Raw genomic sequence first — 23,617 nt, forward strand, 5'->3', positions numbered from 1 at the left:
GTGGCTCTCGCAGTGTGAAAAGGGTGTGACCGGTGGGGAGTTATTTGTGCGTCCAACCCTCGCCTGGGTTGATAACTCCACCGTAGAAGAATGGTCCCCTTTGATGTGGTCACAGTTGGTGACTTCTAAAGGATTTCGGTGGACAACGGGAACATCGACGGCATCAGCTCACCTGAAGACTCAAATCTCTCCCTCTCTCTCTCTCTCCATCATTACTCAACTCAATAACACGAACTGAACTGAACTTTACTCATCATCGTAAGACTATCTATTTATCCCTAGACTTGAAGAAGCTTGGTTTTCACATATTTCCACACTTACTTCATTGCTAACCTGTTTTATATATCTGCATTTATATTACTGTATTGTGTAGTTACTAATAAATTCCATTAGTTAATAGCAATACTGGACTCCAAAGTGTTTTCCATTTCTGCTGGTTCTTTAACCCGTCACGGGGTACGTGACACTGCAAACAACACATTTCACTGTATGTTTCGATAAACAAATCTGAATCGGAACTGGATAAGGGGCCTTCTTGAACCACCACCACTGCTGAGCAAGGGCTGGTTCATGGGCAGCAAGAAGCAGGTCATTTTGAGGCTGTGACTAGGGGGATGGTGACTGCCAGCTACTCACAGTGTATGTCAGTGAGTGAGATGGTAGAACCAGGTGTATATATCCAAGTTGGATGCTCATGCAGAACTGGGCTCCAGAGTGGGTTGTGAGGAGGATGTGGAGAAGTTTCAAGGAAATCTAGAATACATGGCCACTTCTCAGCCCATGATCACAACAAACTACTGAGAGCTCAGCACATCACAGAAAGCAACCTTCACTCCAAGGAGTCTTCTCACTGCCTTGAAAAAACAGCCAGCATAATCAAAGACTCCAGCCTCTCCAGACAATCCTTCTTCTCCCCTCACCCATCAATTGGAAGACACAAAGCGTGAAAGCATGTCTAGCAGGTTTTTACAATGCAGTTATAAGGTTATTGAATGACTCAATAACCCAGCACGTTAAGATGGACACTTGGCCTTGCAATCTATTGCTACTGATATTGGTTTATTATTGTCTCATTATCGAGATGCAGTGAGAAGCTTGTTTTGTATACTGATCAAATCATTACACAGTGCACTGAGGTAGAATAAGAAAAATTAATAACAATGCAGCTGTGTACATACATCTATTGATGCTTCTGGACACATCTTCAGTGACGTTCCTGGAATCATCGGGTGTTTCGGGTCTTTCAACATCATACAACCTCCTCCAGGTGACCCAGCCGGGGCTGATCAGACCCCAGTTTGTGTCCAGATGGCTAGCTACTTATGACTCTATGGCTCCCCTCTTTTGAGCCACAGCCAACTTGAGGCCCTCTCTGCCGCATCGGTGGTACTGCGGATGGCTCTCCTCTTCCTCTCTCCCTCGATGCCCAAAATGCTGAAGGCTCTAATGAAACAATGGGCTAGGAATCCCCTACAACCAACCTCCACTGGGAGACACCTCACTCTCCATCCAGCCTGCTGACAGTTGCTGACCAGTCCTGCGTACTTGGAGAGCTTCCTTTCAAAGGCTTCCTCCATGTATCTTCCCATGGGACTGTCAGCTCCAGCAGCAGCACTTGCTTAGTAGACTCAGACACTAGGACAATGTCTGGTCACAGGGTGGTGGCTGCGACATGGTTGGGGAACTTCAGCTGCCCTTTGAGGTCCACCAACAGTTGCCAGTCCCTTGCAGAGGCCAGAATGCCTGCAGATGTTCTTTTGGCAGGTATTAGCTGCTCCCCAGCTCTGACAAAGGCAATGGTCTGCTTGGAGGGTCGGGACCACTTCGCCCACTCAACTCCTGCGCTGACGGCTTCAGCGATAGTCTTCAGGACCTGATCATGTCTCCCGCTGAGGATGTGCTCCAGGGTTCCTCGCTTGGAGCACAGTGGGCACGCAGATGAATCTGCCTTGCCCCATGTGTGCAGGTTTGATGGGCTTGGAAGCACATCGTACACTGCCTGGATGAGAAATTGGATGCGGTGTGGTTCGGCTTTCCAAAGATCAGCCCAGGTCACTTTCCTCACAACCGCATTCTCCCATCTTGTCCAAGCTCCCTGTTGCTTCATTCCCACTGCCTTGCAGGCTCTCATCTCCTCCAACACTGCTCTCACCTCCTCCTGAACTAGACGACGCCTTTCCTTCCCTCTGGTGTCCATTTGGGGAGTTGGAAAGGATCCTAGCCCAGCTCGGCCTTGTGTGACCACTCCCACCAGCCTCCTGTGACGCAGCCTCGCCTCTGCCTCCTGAACAGCTTCCTCTGCCTTCCACTTCCTGCCAGTACTTACTTGGATCCCTGCTCTAGCCACCTTCGGGTCACTTGAGTCCCTATACTGTAGCACTTCTCTGGCTCTTGTTACGTTGAATTCTTCCTCCAAGGATTTGAAGGGCAGTTGCAGTTTGTTGTGGTGTCCATAGAGTGTGATGCTGCTCAGGCTCTTTGGCAGCTCAAGCCATCTCCTGAGGTGGTTGCTAACCCTCTTCTCTAAGGTATCGACTGTCGAGATCGGAACTGCATAGACGAGGAGGGGCCACAGGATTCTGGGAAGAATGCCATGCTGATACACCCAGGCTTTAAACTTCCCAGGTAGGCCAGACTTGTCCACAGATTTCAGCCAGCCATCCAACTCGGTGCAGGTTGCCTGAATGGATGTTGTGTCCCTTAAAGAGCTGTCAAAAACTTTGCCTAAGCTCTTGACTGGCTTTTCTGTGATGGTTGGAATGGCTGTGCCTGCGATGCTGAACCGGAACTTGTTCTCCATCTTCCCTTTCCTCAGCACCAGCGATCTTGATTTGGCAGGTTTGAAACGCATCCGGGCCCACTCCACCAGCTTTTCGAGCCCCTGCAGAATCCACCAGCAGCTTGGGACTGATTCTATGGTGACTGTGAGGTCGTCCATGAATGCCCTGATAGGTGGTTGCTGTTGAACGGAATTCATTCTGGGCCCTCTGCACTCTGGTTCAGCAGACTTAGTGAGCATGTTCATGGCTAGGGAGAACAGTGTCACTGAGAGAGTGCACCCTGTGATGATGCCGATCTCCACCTTGTGCCAGGTTGATGTAATTGCTCCTGAAGAGACCCTCATCCTGAAGCTGCTGTAATAATCAGCGATAAGGTCTCTGATTCTGCTGGGGCTGTGATATTTGGTCAGGGTGAGCTGCATCAGCTTGCGTGGAATGGAGCCATATGCATTTGCCAGGTCGAGCCACAACACTGACAGGTTGCCCTCATTCTCTCTGGCCTCCCTGATGAGCTGTATCACCACACCGACGTGCTCCAGACAGCCCGGCATCCCTGAAATGCCACCCTTCTGGACTGATGTATCAATATCGGTGTTCTTTGCTAGGCAGGTGCACAGCCGGTTAGAAACGGCACTGGAGAAGATCTTCGCCTCGACACACAGCAGGGAGATGATGCGAAACTGATCTATCTGGGTGGCATTTTCCTCCTTCGGGATCCACACCCCTTCAGCCTCTCTCCACTGTTCTGGGATCTTCCCCCTTCTCCAGAAGATTCTCAGGATCTTCCACAGACGCAGCAGGAGTTTGGGGCAGTTCTTGTACACTTTGTACGAGGTGTTGCTTGGTCCTGGAGCGGAGCTTGCCCTTGCTTTGCGGACGACCTCTCTGACTTCCTTTAGTTGCAGCTCTGACATGTCGAACTGCACATCCGGTTCAGGTGGATCTATTAGGATGTCGCACTCCCCCAACTCCTGCTCTCTTTCAGGATCATTACATATCTTCTTCAGATGTTGGTCTGTCTTCCTGCGAACAGGCCAGTTTCCCACTGCACTTCTCCCCCAGCAACTCCTTGGTGAACTTGAAGGGGTTGGCAATAAAGGCAGCACGTTTTCGGGCCCTTTCATGATGCCGCCTCTGATGCCACTCTAACCAGCAGAGGACCCTGATCTTCTTTCGTAGTATGCACTTCAGCTGGGCCAAGCCAATGCGCTCCTCTTCTCCTGCTTCCTTGTATTGGGACTTCAGCGCTTTCATCTCCTGCCTGATGTTGTGGATCCTCAATGCTCTTTGGTTCTTCGAGTAAGATGTTTTGGAGCCTTCCTTCTCCTCTTCTCTGAACCATTCAGCTGCGATCCTAACAATAATTGTTGTCATGGCTTGCAGCTTCCTATCAACCCCTCCCTTTGCTGTTGCCTCCAGAATTTGGTTAACATCGACATCAAACTGCTTCCACAGTGAAGTCAAGTTAGCTGCAGGCCATTTGATCCACCTCCTGTTAGACTTCATGTTCGAGGGATTAGCTTGCAACACTTGGAGTTTCCGGGCACTATGGAGTGACTCCAGGCCTGGCCCCTCCTTCGTCTCACCAGGTTGGACACTTGTGTGTTGTGCTGCTCCTGCTCCCGCCAAACACTTCATCCTCGCTTGGTGGATCTTCAAGCCGCGATCGTTCTAGCAGATTTTGTCACATGCACACTGCTTCCTCATCGTCGTTTGTTCATTGCCTAGGTCTGATGTCGTTGCGTCCATCTGACTGGGGTGCTCATCCTCCCCCCCTCTCGGGCACCCCTGGGGGTATCTTTTCCTTAGATTCTTTGTGGCTTTTGTGGGGGTCCTCCTCTCAGAGGACGCAGATTGGGTTGCCAGCCCGTTCTGCCCTGGTTGCCGTCTCTCCAGGCTGTCACTGACTCTCCAGTCGTCACCACTCTTTTCGTGGTTGTCACCCAGTCTTTCCTGGTTGTCACTGATTAACTCAGGGTGTAAGCTGTGTACATACATCTATTGATGCTTCTGGACACATCTTCAGTGATGTTTCAGGTGTTTCGGGTCTTTCAACATCATTCAACCTCCTCCAGGTGACCCAGCCGGGGCTGATCAGACCCCAGCCTGTGTCCAGATGGCTAGCTACTTATGACTCCATGGCTCCCCTCTTTTGAACCACAGCCATCTTGAGGCCCTCTCTGCCGCATCGGTGCAGAATGAAGTGTAAAATCTACCAAGAAAGTGCAGTGCAGGTAAATGACAGAGTGTAAGGTCATAATGAGGGAGATGGTGAGGCCAAGAGTCCATCTTATTGTACAAGAGATCCCTTCAAGGGCCAGATGACACTGGCACAGAAACTGTTCTTCAGCCTTGTGGGACATGTTTTATACCCTCTAACCGATGTGGGACATGTGGGACATGTTTTATACCCTCTATCTGATGGAAGAGGGGAGAAGAGAGAATGTCCAGGTGGATGACCTTGCACGTTACTGCCTACTTACACTGCACTTTCTCTGCACCTTACACCACAATCATACTTACACTGCACATACACTGTACACACTTCACACATGCTGTATACATACTGTACTTACACTGTAATACACTGCACACTGTACTCACACTGCACATACATTGCATTTACACTTACACTGTCCTTTTTTTGTAACTGTAACACTCCGTGTTACTGTTTGACCTTGTATCACCTCAATGCACTGATCTCTCTGAATGGTGTGAAAGACAAAATTTTTCCAATTTACCAATGGGTTGAGCAATGACAGGTAGAATATAATGTGGAATTATAAGAAGATTGGGAAGTTTGTAATAGGGTCAACTTAAAGTGTTATACAGATTACAAAAGCATGATGGGAAATGGGCCAGTAGTAGAGGTGGCATGAAGGGACTGAGTAGTAGTTTGATCAGGGAGGTGTTTAGATTACAGGGCATAACCACTGGAGTAATGGTAAACAAATGGAGGTTGTGACATTCTGTAGCTTAAGAATGGGAGAAATAATTGTTAAACACGTAGAGCCACAAAAGAAGGACAAGACCATGATCAGAGCACCCCACTGCAGGCAGAACTGGGACACAGTTGTCTGGTAAAGGAAGGCAAAGTTCCATTTGTCAGACAATTCAAGTCTACCCCTGCACAGAGAAAAAAAAACAAGGTCAAATGTTACAAAGCAATGTGAGTTACTGATGGCGTTGTGATATGCATATGTAATAGGCTAGAACAAGGGGGCATCGTTTTAAGGTGACCAGAGCAAAGTACAGGGGGGACGTCAGTGGTATGTTTTATACACAGGAAGTGTGGGGTGCATGGAACACCCACCCAGGGGTGGTGGTAGGAGAAGATACATTAGTGACATTTAAGAAACTCTTGGACAGGCAAGTGGACGACAGATAATTGTAGGGTTATGTAGGAGGGAAGGGTTAGATTGATCTTAGAGTGGCTTAAAAGGTCAGTACAACATTGAGGGCTGAAGGGCCTGTACTGTGCTGTAATGTTCTATGCAACAATTATAAAGTGAATGTTATAAATTGTGGAAAAATATAAAGTCATTCACTAGCTAGAAAAATTAGTAATGCAGAGATAGTTCTAAATGGCAAGAGGTTTGAAAGACTTGGTGTTCAGAGCAACTTGAATATCTTTGTACACAAATCACACAAAGTTAACGTGCAAGTATAGGAAATAATTAGAAGGCAAATGATACACTGGCCTTTATTGAAAGAGGATTTGGATAGAAAGCTGGAGATGTCTTGCTGCTATTATACAGAGCACTGGTAAGACCATGTTGGAATATTGTGCTCAGGTCTGTTCTTGCCATTGAAGGACAGATATATTTGCTACCGAGGAGCACAACAAAGGCTCACTGGATTGCTCTTTGAGGAGAGATTAACCAGATCACATTAAAACAAAAATATTTATTCTTATTTTGTCTTTTTTGACAGAGAACATTCATCCCATCAAGTTTATACCAGCCTTCAGAGCTATCTTATCTTTTTCACAGGCCCACCAAATCCACCCCATCGTTCCCTGCCATCCGTCTCCAGGAAGGGGTAACTTATATCAGCTTCTCGACCAAGAGACCCACAAGTCTTTGGGATCCATGAGGAAAATGGAAACTAATATGAGCAAACTCCACACATACAGGTCCTGGTGCATGGTTTCAGCCCAAAATATTGACAATTCCTTTCCTCCCACAGATGCTGTTCAGCCCCTGATTGTTAGTTACCCCACATAGACGACATTGAAAGTCAAGAATGACCCCGAGTCTCTGGATCTAAGGCAATGACTCCACCTGTGTACAGCTGGAGAGTCTACAACCATATATAACCATATAACCGTATAACAATTACAGCACGGAAACAGGCCATCTCGGCCCTTATAGTCCATGCTGAACGCTTACTCTCACCTAGTCCCACCACCTGCACTCAGCCCATACCCTCCATTCCTTTCCTGTCCATATAGCTATCCAATTTTACTTTTTCTTTTTCTTTCTTTTTAAATCTTTTTATTATTTTTCCAAAATTATAAACAGAATAACAATGTTGATACAGAGAGATTGGAATAATCTTATTGTTGATAAGCATGTACAAAAAAGATTTCAAGTAATACAAGTATAATAGACTTTCAAACTCTTGATATGATTAATCATAGAGAAAAAAGAAATAAAAAGAAAAAATTACAAAGAACACCCCCCCCCAAAAAAACTAAACTAAACTAAATACTAAACCCAAAAAAAAAAACAAAACGGAACAAAACAAGGTTAGACCATTATCTTAAGTCGAACGCGTTCAGTAATGTCGTCAACTCCGCTCCTCTATTCATATATTTTAAGTTAATAAGAAGGATTCAGAAAGGTCAAATTACATCACATGAAAATGTTGAATAAATGGTTTCCAAGTCTCTTCAAATTTAACCAAAGAATCAAAAATGTCACTTCTGATTTTTTCTAAATTTAAACAATATAGTTTGGGAAAACCATTGGAATATAGTAGGAGGATTGGTCTTCTTCCAGTTCAATAAAATGGATCTTTTGGCCATTAAAGTAACAAATGCGATCACCTGACAGGCTGAAGAGGATAAAAATCTTTGTTCTACCATTGGCAAACCAAAAATTGCCGTAATAGGATGGGGTTGTAAATCAAAACGCAAAATTGTTGAGATAATATCAAAAATATCTTTCCAGAATTTTTTGAAAAGAGGACAGGACCAAAACATATGAGTTAAAGAAGCCACCTCAGAGTGACATCTGTCACAAATAGGGTTTATATGGGAATAAAAACGGGCTAATTTATCTTTAGACACATGGGCCCTATGCACTACTTTAAATTGTATCAGTGTATGTTTAGCACATATAGAGGAAGAACTAACTAATTGAAAAACTTTATCCCATTTCTCTATAGGTAGGCAAAGTTGAAGTTCCCTTTCCCATTCATTTTTAATTTTACCTGGCTGTAATTTCATAATTATATCATAAATAATGCTATTAATCCCTTCTGAAAGGGATATAAACCTAAAATTTTATTGATGATATCAGTAAGGTATGAGGTCGAGAAGGTAGGCAGCATGGTATTTAAAAAGTTTCTTATTTGTAAATATCTAAAAAAAATGGGATCTGTGCAAATTAAATTTATTAGATAACTGTTAAAAAGACATGAAACAGTTATCCAGAAATAAGTCACGAAAACATGTTATACCTTTCATTTTCCATATTGAAAAGGCTTGATCCATAACCAAGGGTTGAAAAAAAATTAGATATAACAGGGCTTGATAATATAAATTTGTTCAAACCAAAAAATTTACGAAATTGAAACCATATTCGTAATGTATGTTTAATTATTGGATTAACCATTTGTTTATTCAATTTAGATAATACAAAAGGAAGTCAAGTTCCTAAAATGGAAATTTTACTTTAAATGACAATATCGAACCTGCCTCAACCACTCCTGCTGGAAGCTCGTTCCACACAGCTACCACTCTCTGAGTAAAGAAGTTCCCCCTCATGTTACCCCTAAACTTTTGCCCTTTAACTCTCAACTCCAGTCCTCCTGTTTGAATCTCCCCCACTCTCAATGGAAAAAGCCTATCCATGTCAACTCTATCTATTCCCCTCATAATTTTAAATACCTCTATCAAGTCCCCTCTCAACCTTCTATGCTCCAAAGAATAAAGACCCAACTTGTTCAATCTTTCTCTGTAACTTGATGAAACCCACGTAAATCTTCTCTGTACTCTCTCTATTTTGTTGACATCTTTCCTATAATTCGGTGACCAGAACTGTACACAATACTCCAATTTTGGCCTTACCAATGCCTTGTACAATTTTAACATTACATCCCAACTCCTATACTCAATACTCTGATTTATAAAGGCGAGCATACCAAAAGCTTTCTTCACCACTCTATCCACATGAGATTCCACCTTCAGGGAACTATGCACCATTATTCCTAGATCCCTCTGTTCCATTGCATTCTTCAATGCCCTACCATTTACCATGTATGTCCTATTTTGATTAGTCCTACCAAAATGTAGCACCTCACATTTTTCAGCATTAAACTCCATCTGCCATCTTTCAGCCCACTCTTCTACCTGGTCTAAATCTCTCTGCAAGCTTTGAAAACCTACTTCATTATCCACAACTCCACCTATCTTAGTATCATCTGCATACTTACTAATCCAATTTACCACCCCATCATCCAGATCATTAACGTATATGACAAACAACATTGGATCCAGTACAGATACCTGAGGCACACCACTAGACACCAGTCTCCAATCTGACAGTTATCCACCACTACTCTCTGGCATCTCCCATCCAGCCACTGCTGAACCCATTTTACTAATTCAGTATTAATACCTAACGATTGAACCTTCCTAACTAACCTTCCATACGGAACCTTGTCAAAGGCCTTACTGAAGTCCACATAGACAACATCCACCGCTTTACCCTTGTCAACTTTCCTAGTAACTTCTTCAAAAAATTCAATAAGGTTTGTCAAACATTGACCTTCCATTCACAAATCCATGTTGACTGTTCCTAATCAGACCCTGTCTATCCAGATTATTATATATACCATCCCTAAGAATACTTTCCATCAATTTACCCACCACTGACATCAAACTCATAGGCCGATAATTGCAAGATTTACTCTCAGAACCATTTTTAAACAATGGAACAACATGAGCAATATGCCAATCCTCTGGCACCATCCCCGTTGCTAATAACATTGGAAATATTTCTGTCAGAGCTCCTGCTATTTCCACACTAACTTCCCTCAAGGTCCTATGGAATATCCCGTCGGGACCTGGAGACTTATCCACTTTTATATTCCTTAAAAGCGCTAGTACTTCCTCTTCTTTAATCATTGTAGTTTCCATAACTTCCCGTGGGTCACAGTCTCAAAGTAAATTTATTGACGATAGAGAATAGGGGAAATGTCTTCACTCAGAAGATGGTGGACCTTTGCAGTCCTCTCCGCAAGAAGTCTGTCATGGCTCAGTCACTGAGTATATTTAAGATCGAGATCAATCCTTTTCTAAGAAATTGGTATTTAAGGAAATATCAGTTGGGATCTTTTTGAATGGAACATCAATAAATAAGTAGCAAGGTAAATGAATAAGTACTAAGTGAGGAGGCCACATGTGGATGATGGCAGCCTGCCAAGCCAGCAATGGTAAAGCCCTCCCAACCACTCAGCACGTCTACATGAAATGCTGCCGTAGAAAAGCACGTCCGTCATCAGAGATCCTCACCACCCAGGCCATGATTGAAGAACTTTAGACCTCAATCATAATCATGGAGAAATACGTTGCAGAAACAGGCCCTTCAGCCAACTGAGCCTGTGCCGACCATCAAGCACCCATTTACTCTAATCCTATATCCCTGCGTTCTCATCAGTTCCCCTCGGATTCCATCGTTCATCTGCACCATTCACAGTGGGCAGTTAATCCAGCAATCTGCACGTGGGAGGAAACCTGAGCACGTGGGGGAAACCCACATGGTCACAGGGGAGAAGGTGCAAACTCCATGCAGACAGCACCCAAAGCTGGGGCTCTGATACCATGGCACATTAGTTGGCTCCTTGTATGAAGGCACGATTTTACTAAATCATGCTTTTCACTTTATTCCCTTATGTGAGCTGCATTTATTGCCTTTCCCTAGTTGCCCCTGAATCAATGCAATACACTTGTGGAAGTGCTCCCAGACTTCTGAGTACAGCTTTGAGCTAGTCAACAGCAAAGGAATGGATATGTTTTTTCAAAGCAGTACGCTGTACGATTTATATTCAGATTCATCACTTGTACATTAAAACACACAATGAAATATGTCATTTGCATTAACAACCACCACCATCTAGGAATGTGCTGGGGGCTGCCCACAAGTGTCACCACACACTCCAGCGCCAGCACTTCATGCCCATAATGCTTGGGAGAACAACACAGAAGACAACGAGCAACAAAACAACAGCAACAGTAAAACAAGTCCTTTTCCTTCCTTCTAGCCACCCACACCATGGACAGTTCGCCAACTCCATGACAGGCCTCCAGGCTTCCAGTTTCTAGGCTTCAGTCATCAGCCTTCAGTTTCTGGACTTCCGATTGAACTTGAGGCTTTGAACATCTGACAGGATCCCAAACTCCAGGCTTGAGCTCCGGCTGCGGCAACTGACAGGCCCTCGTGCCTCCTCGATCCGAAGCCGGGACTCACTGACTGGGACAGCCCGACATCTTTCGTCACAAGCTCACGTAACTGGCCTTCGAACACAGAGCACAGAGCGGAGACCTGACCTCCAGCTCTTTCACATCCCTGTCTCTAAACCCTAATCTGATTTCTAACTGCCCCACATCACTGTCTTTAGGCTCTAACCTGACCTCTAACTACTCCCCCCTCTGTCGCCTACCAACTTAAGATCAAGTCTGAGCCACGATCTCGATGGAGACTGCACTTCCGTGCCACCTTGAACGGATCTTGATTTAGAGGGAAACCACGGACCTTCCCTGAGGAACCACCTGAGATGACCTGGATTTATTTGAAACCTGGGACCAGTGAGAGTGGCCTGATCTACGTAAATCCAGCAGAGAAAACCAGAGGACGTGATCATTTAGCTGGAGGGCCCATTCAGATGAGTAAGAGCACTGAGTTATTGATCTGTGCTGACGCAGAGCTCATTGATACGTTGTGCTGTGTGGCAGCTGGAACGCTGATGGACCGATAGATAGAAGACGCATTATCATTTCATTCGGGTGAATGCAGTCAGGACGTGTGCCTGCCTAGAACAGGCAGAATTACCTGACAAATCGGGTGCACAGAGCAGAAATTATCTCACACCGTGGGAGGCATGACTCATCTGCTACTCTCACTATTTGCAGCCTTGTCTCATTTTGCAACTGTTCGGATGTTAATTAATTCTCTAGACTGCATAAAAGCATAAAATATTCAAGAAAGCCGCATCGATCGGGCATAAAGTATTCCTGTGTGTGGCTTTGACAGCCAGTTACAAAAGCACTTGAAACTATTTTAAATTATATCTTGGTTTATTGATACATTTTCTCTCATCGATCCTTTGTTTTCTGCCAGAGCAGTAGTTAACTCTTTCAGGTAAAGATTCTTTGTTCGTACTGTTACATTTTTGATTTATTTTCTAGCATTAATCAAGGCAACCTGTCACACTTGCCACTTGCACACTTACCATTCAGGGTAAGTTCTCAGGGACCAAGGATGAATCTTGGGTTGAGGTGCGGTATCATAAATGTTTTTGTGGTTTAACTTTCCTATGCTTGCTTGTATTTTTTATATAATCACTTATATACATGTAATTGTTCAGTGAATTGCGCAGTATAGACAGAGTAAATGCAAGCATGCTTTCTCCACTGAGGTTGGGTGAAACTAGAACTAGTTAAGGGTGAAAAGGTGAAATGTGAAATGTTTAAGGGGAACATGGGGGGGGTGCTTCTCTACCCACAGGATGGAGAGAGTGTAGAACGAATTGCCAGTGGAAGTGGTAAATGCAGTTTGATTTTGACATTCAAGAGAAGTTTGGATACCTACATGGATGGGAGAGTATGGAGGGCGGAGGTCTGGGTGCAAGTTGATGGAATAATAGTCTGTCACTGACTAGATAGGCCGCAGGCCTCTTTCTATGCCGTAGTGCTCTTTGACTCTGACAAATTTTTCAATAATTTCAGTATTGCTTCTATATTTCTCTAGAAACTTTTTAGATTTCAGTAGCGGAAGTCAGAGATCAATTGTTATCAAGGGAACTTTTGTTATCTCCAGTCTGAGTATGAGATGACCACGACTGTTTCTTCTCCCATTTTCTCTGTTCCCTTGGCTCCTTTTTCTAGTTCATTTCCTGTTTTTGTAACATTTGGCTATTGGCAACACATTTTATGCCCCATTCTTCTGAAGAACCTTCTGATTGCAGAAGTACTGGATCCACCACCTTGCATGTTCGGTTGTGACCAGAATGCTTGCTCCTGTCAGGATCCAGGCTTGTCTCCTCCAGCCAGAAGCAATCGCACTGCTTATTAGCATGGCTGTGTCAGCCTGGCTGGGGAGAGGAGCCAGGTACTGAGGGGGTGATTCTGGCCCCATAACATCTACCTGTTGCTCAGGCAGCCCCAGCCGATTGCGTCAACAGTGACACACTTGTAGAGCTGCTACCTCACGTCTCCAGCGACCCAGGTTCAATCCTGACTGCAGTCTGCAGTTTGCCCATTCTCCCAGTAACCACGTAGGTCTCCTGTGGGTGCTCTGGTTTGCTCCCATGTCCCAAAGACACACAGGCTGGTAGGTGGGGTGGGGTGGGGTTGGGGTGCTGATAAGACCAGCTTCACTCATCCCAGGCGGTGTGGGATTGGGAAGCAAACCAACTCAGAATGATAAACATCCCAGTATCAGGTATTGTGGAATTATGCATCCATTCATCATATTCCATCTGTTTATCCACTGTTAATGACAATTCCATGATTGGGTGTTCCTGGCACATTCCATGTTAGAATGTGTCTGAAGCTTCAACCCAAGCTGCACTCAGTAACCCAGTGACACTGTACACTGGCCCTGACTAAACCCAAGCTGCACCCAGTGACCCAGTGACACGGTACACCAGCCCCGACTAAAACCAAGATGCACCCAGTAACCCAGTGACACTGTATACTGGCCCTGACTAAACCCAAGCTGCAGCCAGTAACCCAGTGACACTGTACATTGGCCCCAACTAAACCTAAGTTGCGCCCAGTGACACTGTACACTGGCCCTGACTAAACCCAAGACGCACCCAGTAACCCAGTGACACTGTACACTGGCCCCAACTAAACCTAAGCTGCACCCAGTGACACTGTACACTGGCCCTGACTAAACCCAAGCTGCACCCAGTGACACTGTACACTGGCCCCGACTAAACCCAAGCTGTGCCCAGTGACCCAGTGACACGGTACACTGGCCCCGACTAAAACCAAGGTGCACCCAGTAACCCAGTGACACTGTACACTGGCCTTGTCCTGATTCTAGGCAATATCTGAATTTAAACAATACGCTTACACAATGCCCAGTGCAAAGTGGGAGAAAGAGAGAGTAAAGGGACAGAAAAGAGTAGCTTTATTTGCCATGTACAGCACGTCGAGACATACAGTGAAAGACAAGTCGACTCAGTGAGGCTGGGGCCGGGCAACGTTCTTCCAATACCAAATAACATGCCCACGACGCGCTCACCCTAACTGTACATCTTTGGAACGTGGGATGAAACGGCAGCATCCAGAGGAAACACACACGGTCACAGGGAGAATGTACAAACTCCTTGCGGGCAGCAGTGGGAATCAAACCCCAGTCTTACGCCTGACTGCTGTAATCGTGTTAAATGAACAGCTACTCTAGTGTACTGCCACAGTAAACGGGGTAAACAGGAGCCAAAGATCAACACGCTCACTCTGCTCCTTTGCACTGTCGACAGAAACTTGAATGTTAGCTGGGAAGAGGGTTGGTGAATACTGACATGATATAAAGGATAACAACAAGATTGAAAGCAGTGAGCGATAAAAGAAAGGATATGAGCCAAAATATTCTTCTACAACTGAGGCAAATGGGAACATCTTCTGTTTCATGATTCTGATTGGGCTACGATAACAGACATCTAAACAACATACTGCCCTGAGCAGTACAGATCACGTTTCAGCTTGATTCACCATACACTGTCCATTTACATGTTCTGTATTGTATTCGGAGCTTCCTGCGGTGTGTTGGCGTGACATGCAACAGGAGCAACATTCAACAATTATAGAATTCAATACAATATAAAGTTAGAAGCTAAGCTACCAATATGGAATAAAATCTGCATAAATACCAGCAATGTATGTGGCTTTATAAAAAGTGGTTTAAAGTGTTATCAGTGCAGTGACAGGGGTAATAGATAGACAGGAGGGGTGAGGGGGGGGGTGCTGATCAACTGCCTGGGGGAAGAAACTTTTAAAATGGTTTGGTTTTTGTTTAAATAGCCCTATAGTGCTTTGCAGAAGGGCAGTTGTCAGGGACAGTCATGCCCGCAATGATTTTTCATGCCCACCTCTTTGCCCTGGACACATGCAAGTCCTGCAGTGATAGTTGGCTGTCTGTCAATTTCCACGATGATTGTGTTTGTGTAGCTCATCTGATGTGAGTTTGCAGGTGACTGTAGAGGCCAATTCTTGTAGGGCAGAGATGTTCCCAGTGGGGACAAGGGAGTTGTCCTGATTCTGCAGGCACAGCTGTTGCTGCTGCTTTCTTTATCTGTCGGGCCGTCTCCAGGTCCGCATGATGCTTATCTTCTAAGTTGCTGTGAGCAAGTGTAACAAGGCGCACAACCATCTCTGTCCCGTGCCCTGTGTTCCAGTTGCCAGGGAGCAATGCTGGCTTTCACACAGTCTTTATACCTCTTACGTGGTTTCTGCTTGTCTGTGACAACCGACAGCTGCTCGGGATTCGGGAGTCCTTCATGTAACATGTCTGGCCCAACAAAGTTGTGCTTTCATGCCTTCCGTACTGGCAGTCTTTACCTTATTGAGGACTTCCAGGTTGGTGACACAGTCATGTGGACTGATACCCATAATGGACCCCAGGCTGCACGTGTTGAGGTGCTCCAGCAGTTTGAGTTGCCTTTTGTATACTGTCGATGTATCAGAACCACACAGGAGACTAGTGAGGACAACACTAGTGAGGACAACAACAGCATTGTGCAAGTTGATCTTAGTCATACCTGGATATTGTGCTGGTTTAGCACACGTGCTCACAGGCAGCCCAAGCCCTGACTAGCCTTGCAAATGCTGGCATTTCTTCCTTTATCCAAGGAAGCAGCACCGGAGATAAAACTGCTGAGGTATTTAAATTCCTTTAGTTCCCTCAGTGTTGTGCCTTTGACAACAAGCTGAAATAAGGCCTCTGTTTTCTCCAGACTGATGGTGAGGCCCAAACAGACACCAGCCCTCTGTGAACCTGTCACTAACCAGCTGCAGATCACACTCTGTGTGGGCCGTTGGAATGCAGTTGACCGCATAGAGTGCTTTGAGGATGACTCTATTAACCGTCTTAGATTTGGAGTTTAGGTGATGCAGATCAAACAATGATCCACCAAGTCGGTTCTACAAGGACAGCCCATGTTCAAGTTCCCTGACCGTTTGTTTGAGCATGCATATGAAAATGAGGTTAACGAACATGGGGACCAGCTCACACCCTCACTTCAAACTATTTGAGATATTGATCAGCTCTGAGGCTTTCCTATTTGAGAGGACAATATCATTGTGGAAGAGGCAAGCTTGCGTGCACATCCCAACATTAACAAGATTGTCTAGAGTGCATCTCTGTTAACTGTTTCAAAAGTCTTGGTTAAATCTATGAAGATCCAGGTTCTGCTTGATACACTTTTCCTAGACCTGGTGGACAGCGAATATCATATCAATGGTGCTTCTTTCAGGGCAGAACTCGTACTGTGTCTCGAGCAGATTCTTCTCTGATTAGGCAGCTGAGAATGATGTGGGCTCACATTTTCCCAGTGATTATCAGCAGTGAGATGCTATAGTAGTTACTACAGTCAGCTTTGCTGCCTTTGCTCTTGAAAAGAGGCACGGGCAAGGCAACTCTGAGTTCATTGGGCATGTCTTCGTCTTCCCAGGTGCTTGTCAGAATGTTCTGGAAGGTCCTTAGTGCAGCTGGACCCATTGACTTAAATAGCTCAGTGGAAATTCTGTCCTTCCCAGAGGCTTTCCCGGAATTTAAGGGAGCAATGGCTGTTTGACCTTAACCATTGTAGGAAGGAGGCCGAGGCTGTTGGCAGTGGGTTTTGGGGGAAAATGATTTTTCCTGCCCACTTTCTTGTCCTGCAGTGATGGTAGAATGCAGCCAATGACTTTTTCTGCTGATCTAACAGTTTACTCTAGTTTTCATATGTTGTGACAGGAAGCTATACCAAACCAGGCCGTAGTGGCTGATGTGAGGATGCTCTCTATGATGATGGTGTCGAATTGCACCAATATGTTCTGGGGAAGATGGAATTTTTCCAAGCATTAATGAGGTAACTGCCTCCCCCGTCCTCCCCCCCCCCCCCCGGACTACACAACAGTGGCGGTCAGTCACTCACCTTGTGTGGTAATGGTGGCAAACATCAGTGCTCCTGCTGCCGTTGCCCTGACCTCGCCATTTTGGTCACTGAGCAGCTCCGCCAGGATCGGAATCACCTCCTCCTCACACACTTTGTTCTTCCCCTCTAATGGTGCACTGAATGGAAAGAGAAAGTATAATAGTTCTGTCTGTTCAGCAAAATCAGCCTGTTACTCCGCCGTGCACCAAAATCTTGCAGAGAGGTGAGGTGAAACGAGCTGACCAAACAAAACATAGAGCATTACAACTCAGTCCAGGCTCTTTGGCCCATGATGTTGTGCCAAACCTTTAACCTACTCTAAGATCAATCTACTGCTTTCCTTCCACACAGCCCTCCATTTTCCATCATCCATCTGCCTATCTAAGAGTTTCTTAAATGGTCTTAATGTATCAGCCTCTACCTCCACCTCTGGCAGTGCGTTTCACTCTCTGTGTAAAAACTTTCCTATGACACCCTCCTATACTTTTCACCAGTCACCTTAAGTTATGTCCTTTTGTATTAGTCATTTCCACCCTGGGAAAATGTCTCTAGCTGTCCACTCAAACCATGCAGCCTTGGTTCCATTCAGTGCAACGATGCAACCATCTTGTTTACACCTCTAATAAGTGAACTCTTGTCTTCCTTCACCCCAGAGAGAAAAATCGTAGCTTGCTCAGCCTGTGCCCATCCACTACATAATGCACAGGAGTACATTCAGCCAGAGACTCATTCCACCGAGATGCAACACAGAGCATCATAGGAAGTCATTCCTGCCTGTGGCCATCAAACTTTACAACTCCTCCCTTGGAGGGTCAGACACCCTGTGCCGATAGGCTGGTCCTGGATTTATTTCATAATTTACTGGCATAATTTACATATTACTATGTAACTATTTATGGTTCTATTACTATTTATTATTTATGGAGCAACTGTAATGAAAACCAATTTCCCTCTGGGATCAATAAGTATGACTATGACTATGACTATGACTATGACTATGACTATCTTCATAAGCCATGCTCTCTAATCCAGGCAGCATCCTGGAAAACCTCTTCTGCACCCTCTGTAAAGCATCTAAATCCTTCTTATAATGAGGCAAACAGAACAGCAGAGCATTCCAAGTGTGGTCTAACTAGGGTTTTATAGAGCTGCGACATTATCTTGCAGCTCTTGAACTCAATCCCTGACCAATGAAGGCCAATGGACCATATGCCTTTTTAACAACCCTAGCAACTTGCACAGTAACTTCGAGAAAACTATGGAAGTGGATCCCAATATCCCTCTGTGCCTCTACACTGCTAAGAACCCTGTACTCTGCCTTCAAATTTGTCCTTCCAAAGTGAATCACTTCACACTTTTCAGGGTTGAATCCATCTACAACTTCTCAGCCCAGCTCTGCATCCTGTCAATGTACCAGAGTTCAATTCCCCTAAAAACAAGACTAGTGATCAGAGTGCATTAAATGTATGCCATTGTGTGCAGTCTTGGTTACCCAACTGCTCACATCCACAGGGGAAATAATGCCACAAGCCCCAACTCAGTTCGGTGGTAGGTCAGGGAGTACTGTGGCCGATGGGAGGCCCTGCAAGCTCAGTCTGTGCTTCCGAGCTGACTATGGCAGAAAGCAGGTGGCAAGGCCTTTAGATATTTTCTTGCAACACACCAAGTTGCCAGGGGAACTCAGTAGATCAGGTAGAGCTTATGGAGGGAAATGGGCCAAAGTTAAAGAAAAATTATCATCAAGGTTGATATACAGCATGTCACCATGTTGTACCTACAGGTTCATTTTCTTGCAGGCACTTAAAGGAAAATAAAGAAAAACAATAGAATTTTTGAAAAACTGTACATAAATAAAGACTGACAAACAATCAATGTGCAACAGAAGACAAATTATACAGTGGCAGTGTGGAGGATCAGAGGGATCTTGGGGTCTGAGTCCACAGGACACTCTAAGATGCTGCTCAGGTTGATTCTGTAGTTAAGAAGGCATAAAGTGCACTGGCCTTCATCAATCGTGGAACTGAATTTAGGAGCCGAGAGGTAATGTTTCAGCTATATAGGACCCTGGTCAGACCCCACTTGGAGTACTGTGCTCAGTTCTGGTCGCTACACTATAGGAAGGATGTGGAGACCGTAGAAAGGATGCAGAGGAGATTTACAAGAATGTTGCTTGGATTGGGGACCATGCTTTATGAGAATAGGTTGAGGGAACTTGGCCTTTTCTCCTTGGAGCGACAGAAGATGACAGCTGACCTGATAGAGGTATATAAGATGATGAGATGCATTGATCGTGTGGATAGTCAGAAGCTTTTGTTCCAGGGCTGAAATGGCTAACACAAGAGGGCACAGTTTTAAGGTACTTGGAAGTAGGTACAGAGGAGAGGTTGGGGGTAAGTTTTTTACGCAGAGAGTGGTGAGTGCGTGGAATGGACTGCCAGCGACAGTGGTGGAAGCGGATATGATAGGGTCTTTTAAGAGACTCCTGGATAGGTACATGGAGCTTAGAAAAATAGAGGGTTATGGGTAACTTCTAAAGTAAGGACATGTTTGGCACAGCTTTGTGGGCTGAAAGCCTGTATTGTGCTGGGTTTTCTATGTTTCTATGTTTTCTATGATAATTAAATTAATGAATAAACACAAATAAACAAGTTAATGGTGAACGCAGCAGGCCAGGCAGCATCTCTAGGAAGAGGTACAGTCGACATTTTGGGCCGAGACCCTTCGTCAGGACTAACTGAAGGAAGAGCTAGTAAGAGATTTGAAAGAGGGAGGGGGAGGGGGGGATCCAAAATGATAGGAGAAGACAGGAGAGGGGAGGGATGGAGCCAAGATGGAGATGGAGCCAGGTGAGGCGACAGTTCACCTGTGAGTCAGCTGGGGTGATATACTGCGTCCGGTGCTCCTGATGTGGTCTTCTATATATTGGCGAGACCCGACGCAGACTGGGAGATCGTTTTGCTGAACACCTACGCTCTGTACGCCAGAGAAGGCGGGATCTCCCAGTGGCCGTACATTTTAATTCCACATCCCATTCCCATTCTGACATGTCTATCCACGGCCTCCTCTACTGTAAAGATGAAGCCACACTCAGGTTGGAGGAACAACACCTTATATTCTGTCTGGGTAGCCTCCAAACTGATGGCATGAACATTGACTTCTCAAACTTCCGCTAATACCCTACCTCCCCCTCGTACCCCATCCATTATTTATTTATATACACACATTCTTTCTCTCTCTCTCCTTTTTCTCCCTCTGACTATACCCCTTGCCCGTCCTCTGGGTTTTCCCCCCTCCCCCTTTTCCTTCTCCCTGGGCCTCCTGTCCCATGATCCTCTCATATCCCTTTTGCCAATCACCTGTCCAGCTCTTGGCTCCATCCCTCCCGCTCCTGTCTTCTTCTATCATTTTGGATCCCACCCTCCCCCTCCCACTTTCAAATCTCTTACTAGCTCTTCCTTCAGTTAGTCCTGACAAAGGGTCTCGGCCCGAAATGTCAACTGTACCTCTTCCTAGAGATGCTGCCTGGCCTGCAGCGTTTGTTGCTTGAATTTGCAGCATCTGCAGAATTCCTCGTGTTTGCGTAAACAAGTTAATGATAGATAGATAGATAGATAGATAAATAAATAATACTAAAAACATCACTTGTAGAGTAAGTCATTAGGTTGTGCAATGCAATCAGATCAGAGGTGAGTGAACTATCCAGGAGCCTGATGCTTGTAGGGTAATAGCTGTTCCTGAACCTGGAGGTGTGGGACCTAAAGCCTGCCCCATGTCAGTATTGAGAAGAGAACATGTCCTGGGTAGTCCTGGGTACATCCTGCCCCATGGTAGTATGGAGAAGAGAACATGTCCCGGGTAGTAGAGGTCCTTGATAATGGATGCTCCTTTCTTGTGGCAGTGCTGCTGGGCAGGGTTCTGCCTGTGATGGTCTGGGCCATATCTACCACTGGGCATTGGTGTTTTCCAAACCAGGCCTTGATGCAACTCTTCTGTGTGCATCAAATTTGTCCGTCTTTTAGGTGAGATGCCAAATGTACGTAAACTTCTAAGAACGTTGAGGTAGTGTTGTATCTTCTTTGTGATGGCACTTACACGCAGCTCCAAGAACAGATCCTTTGATAGTGCCAAAAGAATTTAAAGTTACTGACCCTCTCTACCTCTGATCCCCAAATGAGAGCTGGCTCTTGAACCTCTAGTGTCTTCCTCTTGTTGTTGATAATCAGCTCTTTGGTTTTGCTGACATAAAGTGAGAGGTCATTGTCGTGGCACCATTCACAAATTTTCAGGCAGTCAACATTTTTGATGCTGCCTGACTTGCTGAGTTCCTCCAGCACCCTGGTGTGTTATTCCTGGTTTCCAGTGGCAGCATTCTCCTGTGTTTCTGATTTTGATCTAGATCTCCTGGTGGAGGAGGTGAGACGGGGGTGTCCACACATCAGGAAGTGGTGAGAAGCTGTGTGGTTGTCAGTGCCAGAAGCGTCCCTGGGAACTGGGATGTAGAGTGGGGAAAAGGTTTAATGAATGACCTTGAAATGTTTTTGAATGTGTCTTTGATTATCACATTTTACCAACTTCGCCACTTACAATATCACTCATCTACCAACAGTCTGTCTGTCAGCCAGCAAACAGCACAGTGCCTCAAGAGAGGCAAAAACAATTAGATTCGTATTCTTTGTAGCTTAGAAAGAGAAAAATTTGCTTTATTTATCACATTTACTTTAAATTATACATTGAAATCTGTTGTCTGCGTCAAATCAAATCATGAGGATGTGCTTGGGGCAGTGCACAAGTCTTGCCACACTTCCTCCACCAACACGGCATGCTCACAGCTTACTGTGAATGTGGGAGGAAAGCAGAGAACCCCAAGGATGTCCATGCAGTCACGGGGTACGCACAAACTCCTTCCAGACAGTGGTAGAAGCTGAACCCCTGTCTTTCAGTTGGTACTGTATTAGTGAAACATTCAGGACCCTGTGGGGCATGGCAGTATAGAGGTTGAGATGTTCCCACTTGCAGGACAATCTCAACTGGGGGCAATCATTTAGAACTGAGCTGTGTAATTACAGAGGGAGGTGAATGGCAAGAATTCTCTAAGGGCTGAGGATGTCTGAGCACTTGGGGTTTTAAAGTGGAGCTACATAGATAGTTGGAATATCTGTGAATTTAGGTCGATGGGAACTGGTGTAGAGGAGTTGGAGCCAATCAGAGTGAGAGGGGCTGAGTAGCCTTCTCCTATGTTCTTGTGTTGTCCTCATGCTCTCACCTTTCGATGCTAAGCACTGTTACACACACTCACATCTGTTCAGTCACCGTCCGACCAGGCTAAGAAACCTTGCTGACACAGTCAGCAGGGAAGGACTGCAGGTGGGCAGGAGGCCGGTCCAGTCGGGAGGGGACTTTGCTGAGAACGTGATCGCAGGCAGTGTGGAAGAGATCGATGGGTCTATCTGCACACTTAATTCCCCATCTATCATCTCACTTCCTTCTCTTACTTGCAAGGGAGAAGATGGCATAATACAAGGCACAAGCGCTACATTCAGAATGAGAATAGGTTTATTATCACTGATGTATGTTGTGAAATACAGAAACTGTTCCTAAAACGTTGAGCGTGTGTCTTCAGGCTCTCGTACCACCTCCCTGATGGTAGTAATGGAAAAAGGGGTCTTCAGGCTCCGGTATCTCCACCCTGATGGTAGTAATGGGAAAAGGGGTCTGCAGGCTCTCGTACCTCCTCCCTGATGGTAGTATGAGAATGGGACATTCCTTACATCCTCTCCAGAAACATTTCAGATATTTACCCAGACTCATTGGTCTGAAACAGCCTATTCACTCCCACAAGCCCAGCCAGTGAAGGGGGAGGAAAAAGATAGGGAGGCTGAAGAAACAACGTCCCTCAGCCTCACATTCACAGACACCCCTCAAATTCCGACGGCATGGATAGTGTTTGGTCTACACGGGGGTGAGACTCCAGCTGCAGGTCACAGCAGTCGGCAGTCGGCTGAGGGTGAGTGAAAGCATCCAGACCTACCTTTCTGTGATCGGGTGAGCTGAGCAAGTCTGTCATCATTATTGGCGAGGACCCAGTACCAATGTGGCACAGGGTTGTCTGCAGGGTTTCAAACCTGGTTATTGGTAATTATTATCACATCCAGTGAAAAGCAGGCAGATCACTCCAACACATAAAATACTTGAAGAACTCAAGGGGTCAGGCAGCATCTATGGAGAAGAAAAAACAGTTGACTTTG

General features: G+C 45.5%; 1 protein-coding gene across 1 annotated transcript in view; it reads right to left on the minus strand.

Moving 5' to 3' along the window:
• rsph14 (radial spoke head 14 homolog) overlaps window positions 1-23,617 on the minus strand; it is a 786,151-nt gene that overhangs the window by 11,927 nt on the left and 750,607 nt on the right. Inside the window, exon 5 of the mRNA XM_072245220.1 lies at window positions 17,373-17,509. Within this exon, the coding sequence (XP_072101321.1) occupies window positions 17,373-17,509 (137 nt within the window). The remainder of the gene's footprint in view (window positions 1-17,372; window positions 17,510-23,617) is intronic.

Source organism: Mobula birostris, chromosome 2 (assembly GCF_030028105.1).
Source record: "Mobula birostris isolate sMobBir1 chromosome 2, sMobBir1.hap1, whole genome shotgun sequence".
Lineage (NCBI taxonomy): Eukaryota > Metazoa > Chordata > Chondrichthyes > Myliobatiformes > Myliobatidae > Mobula > Mobula birostris.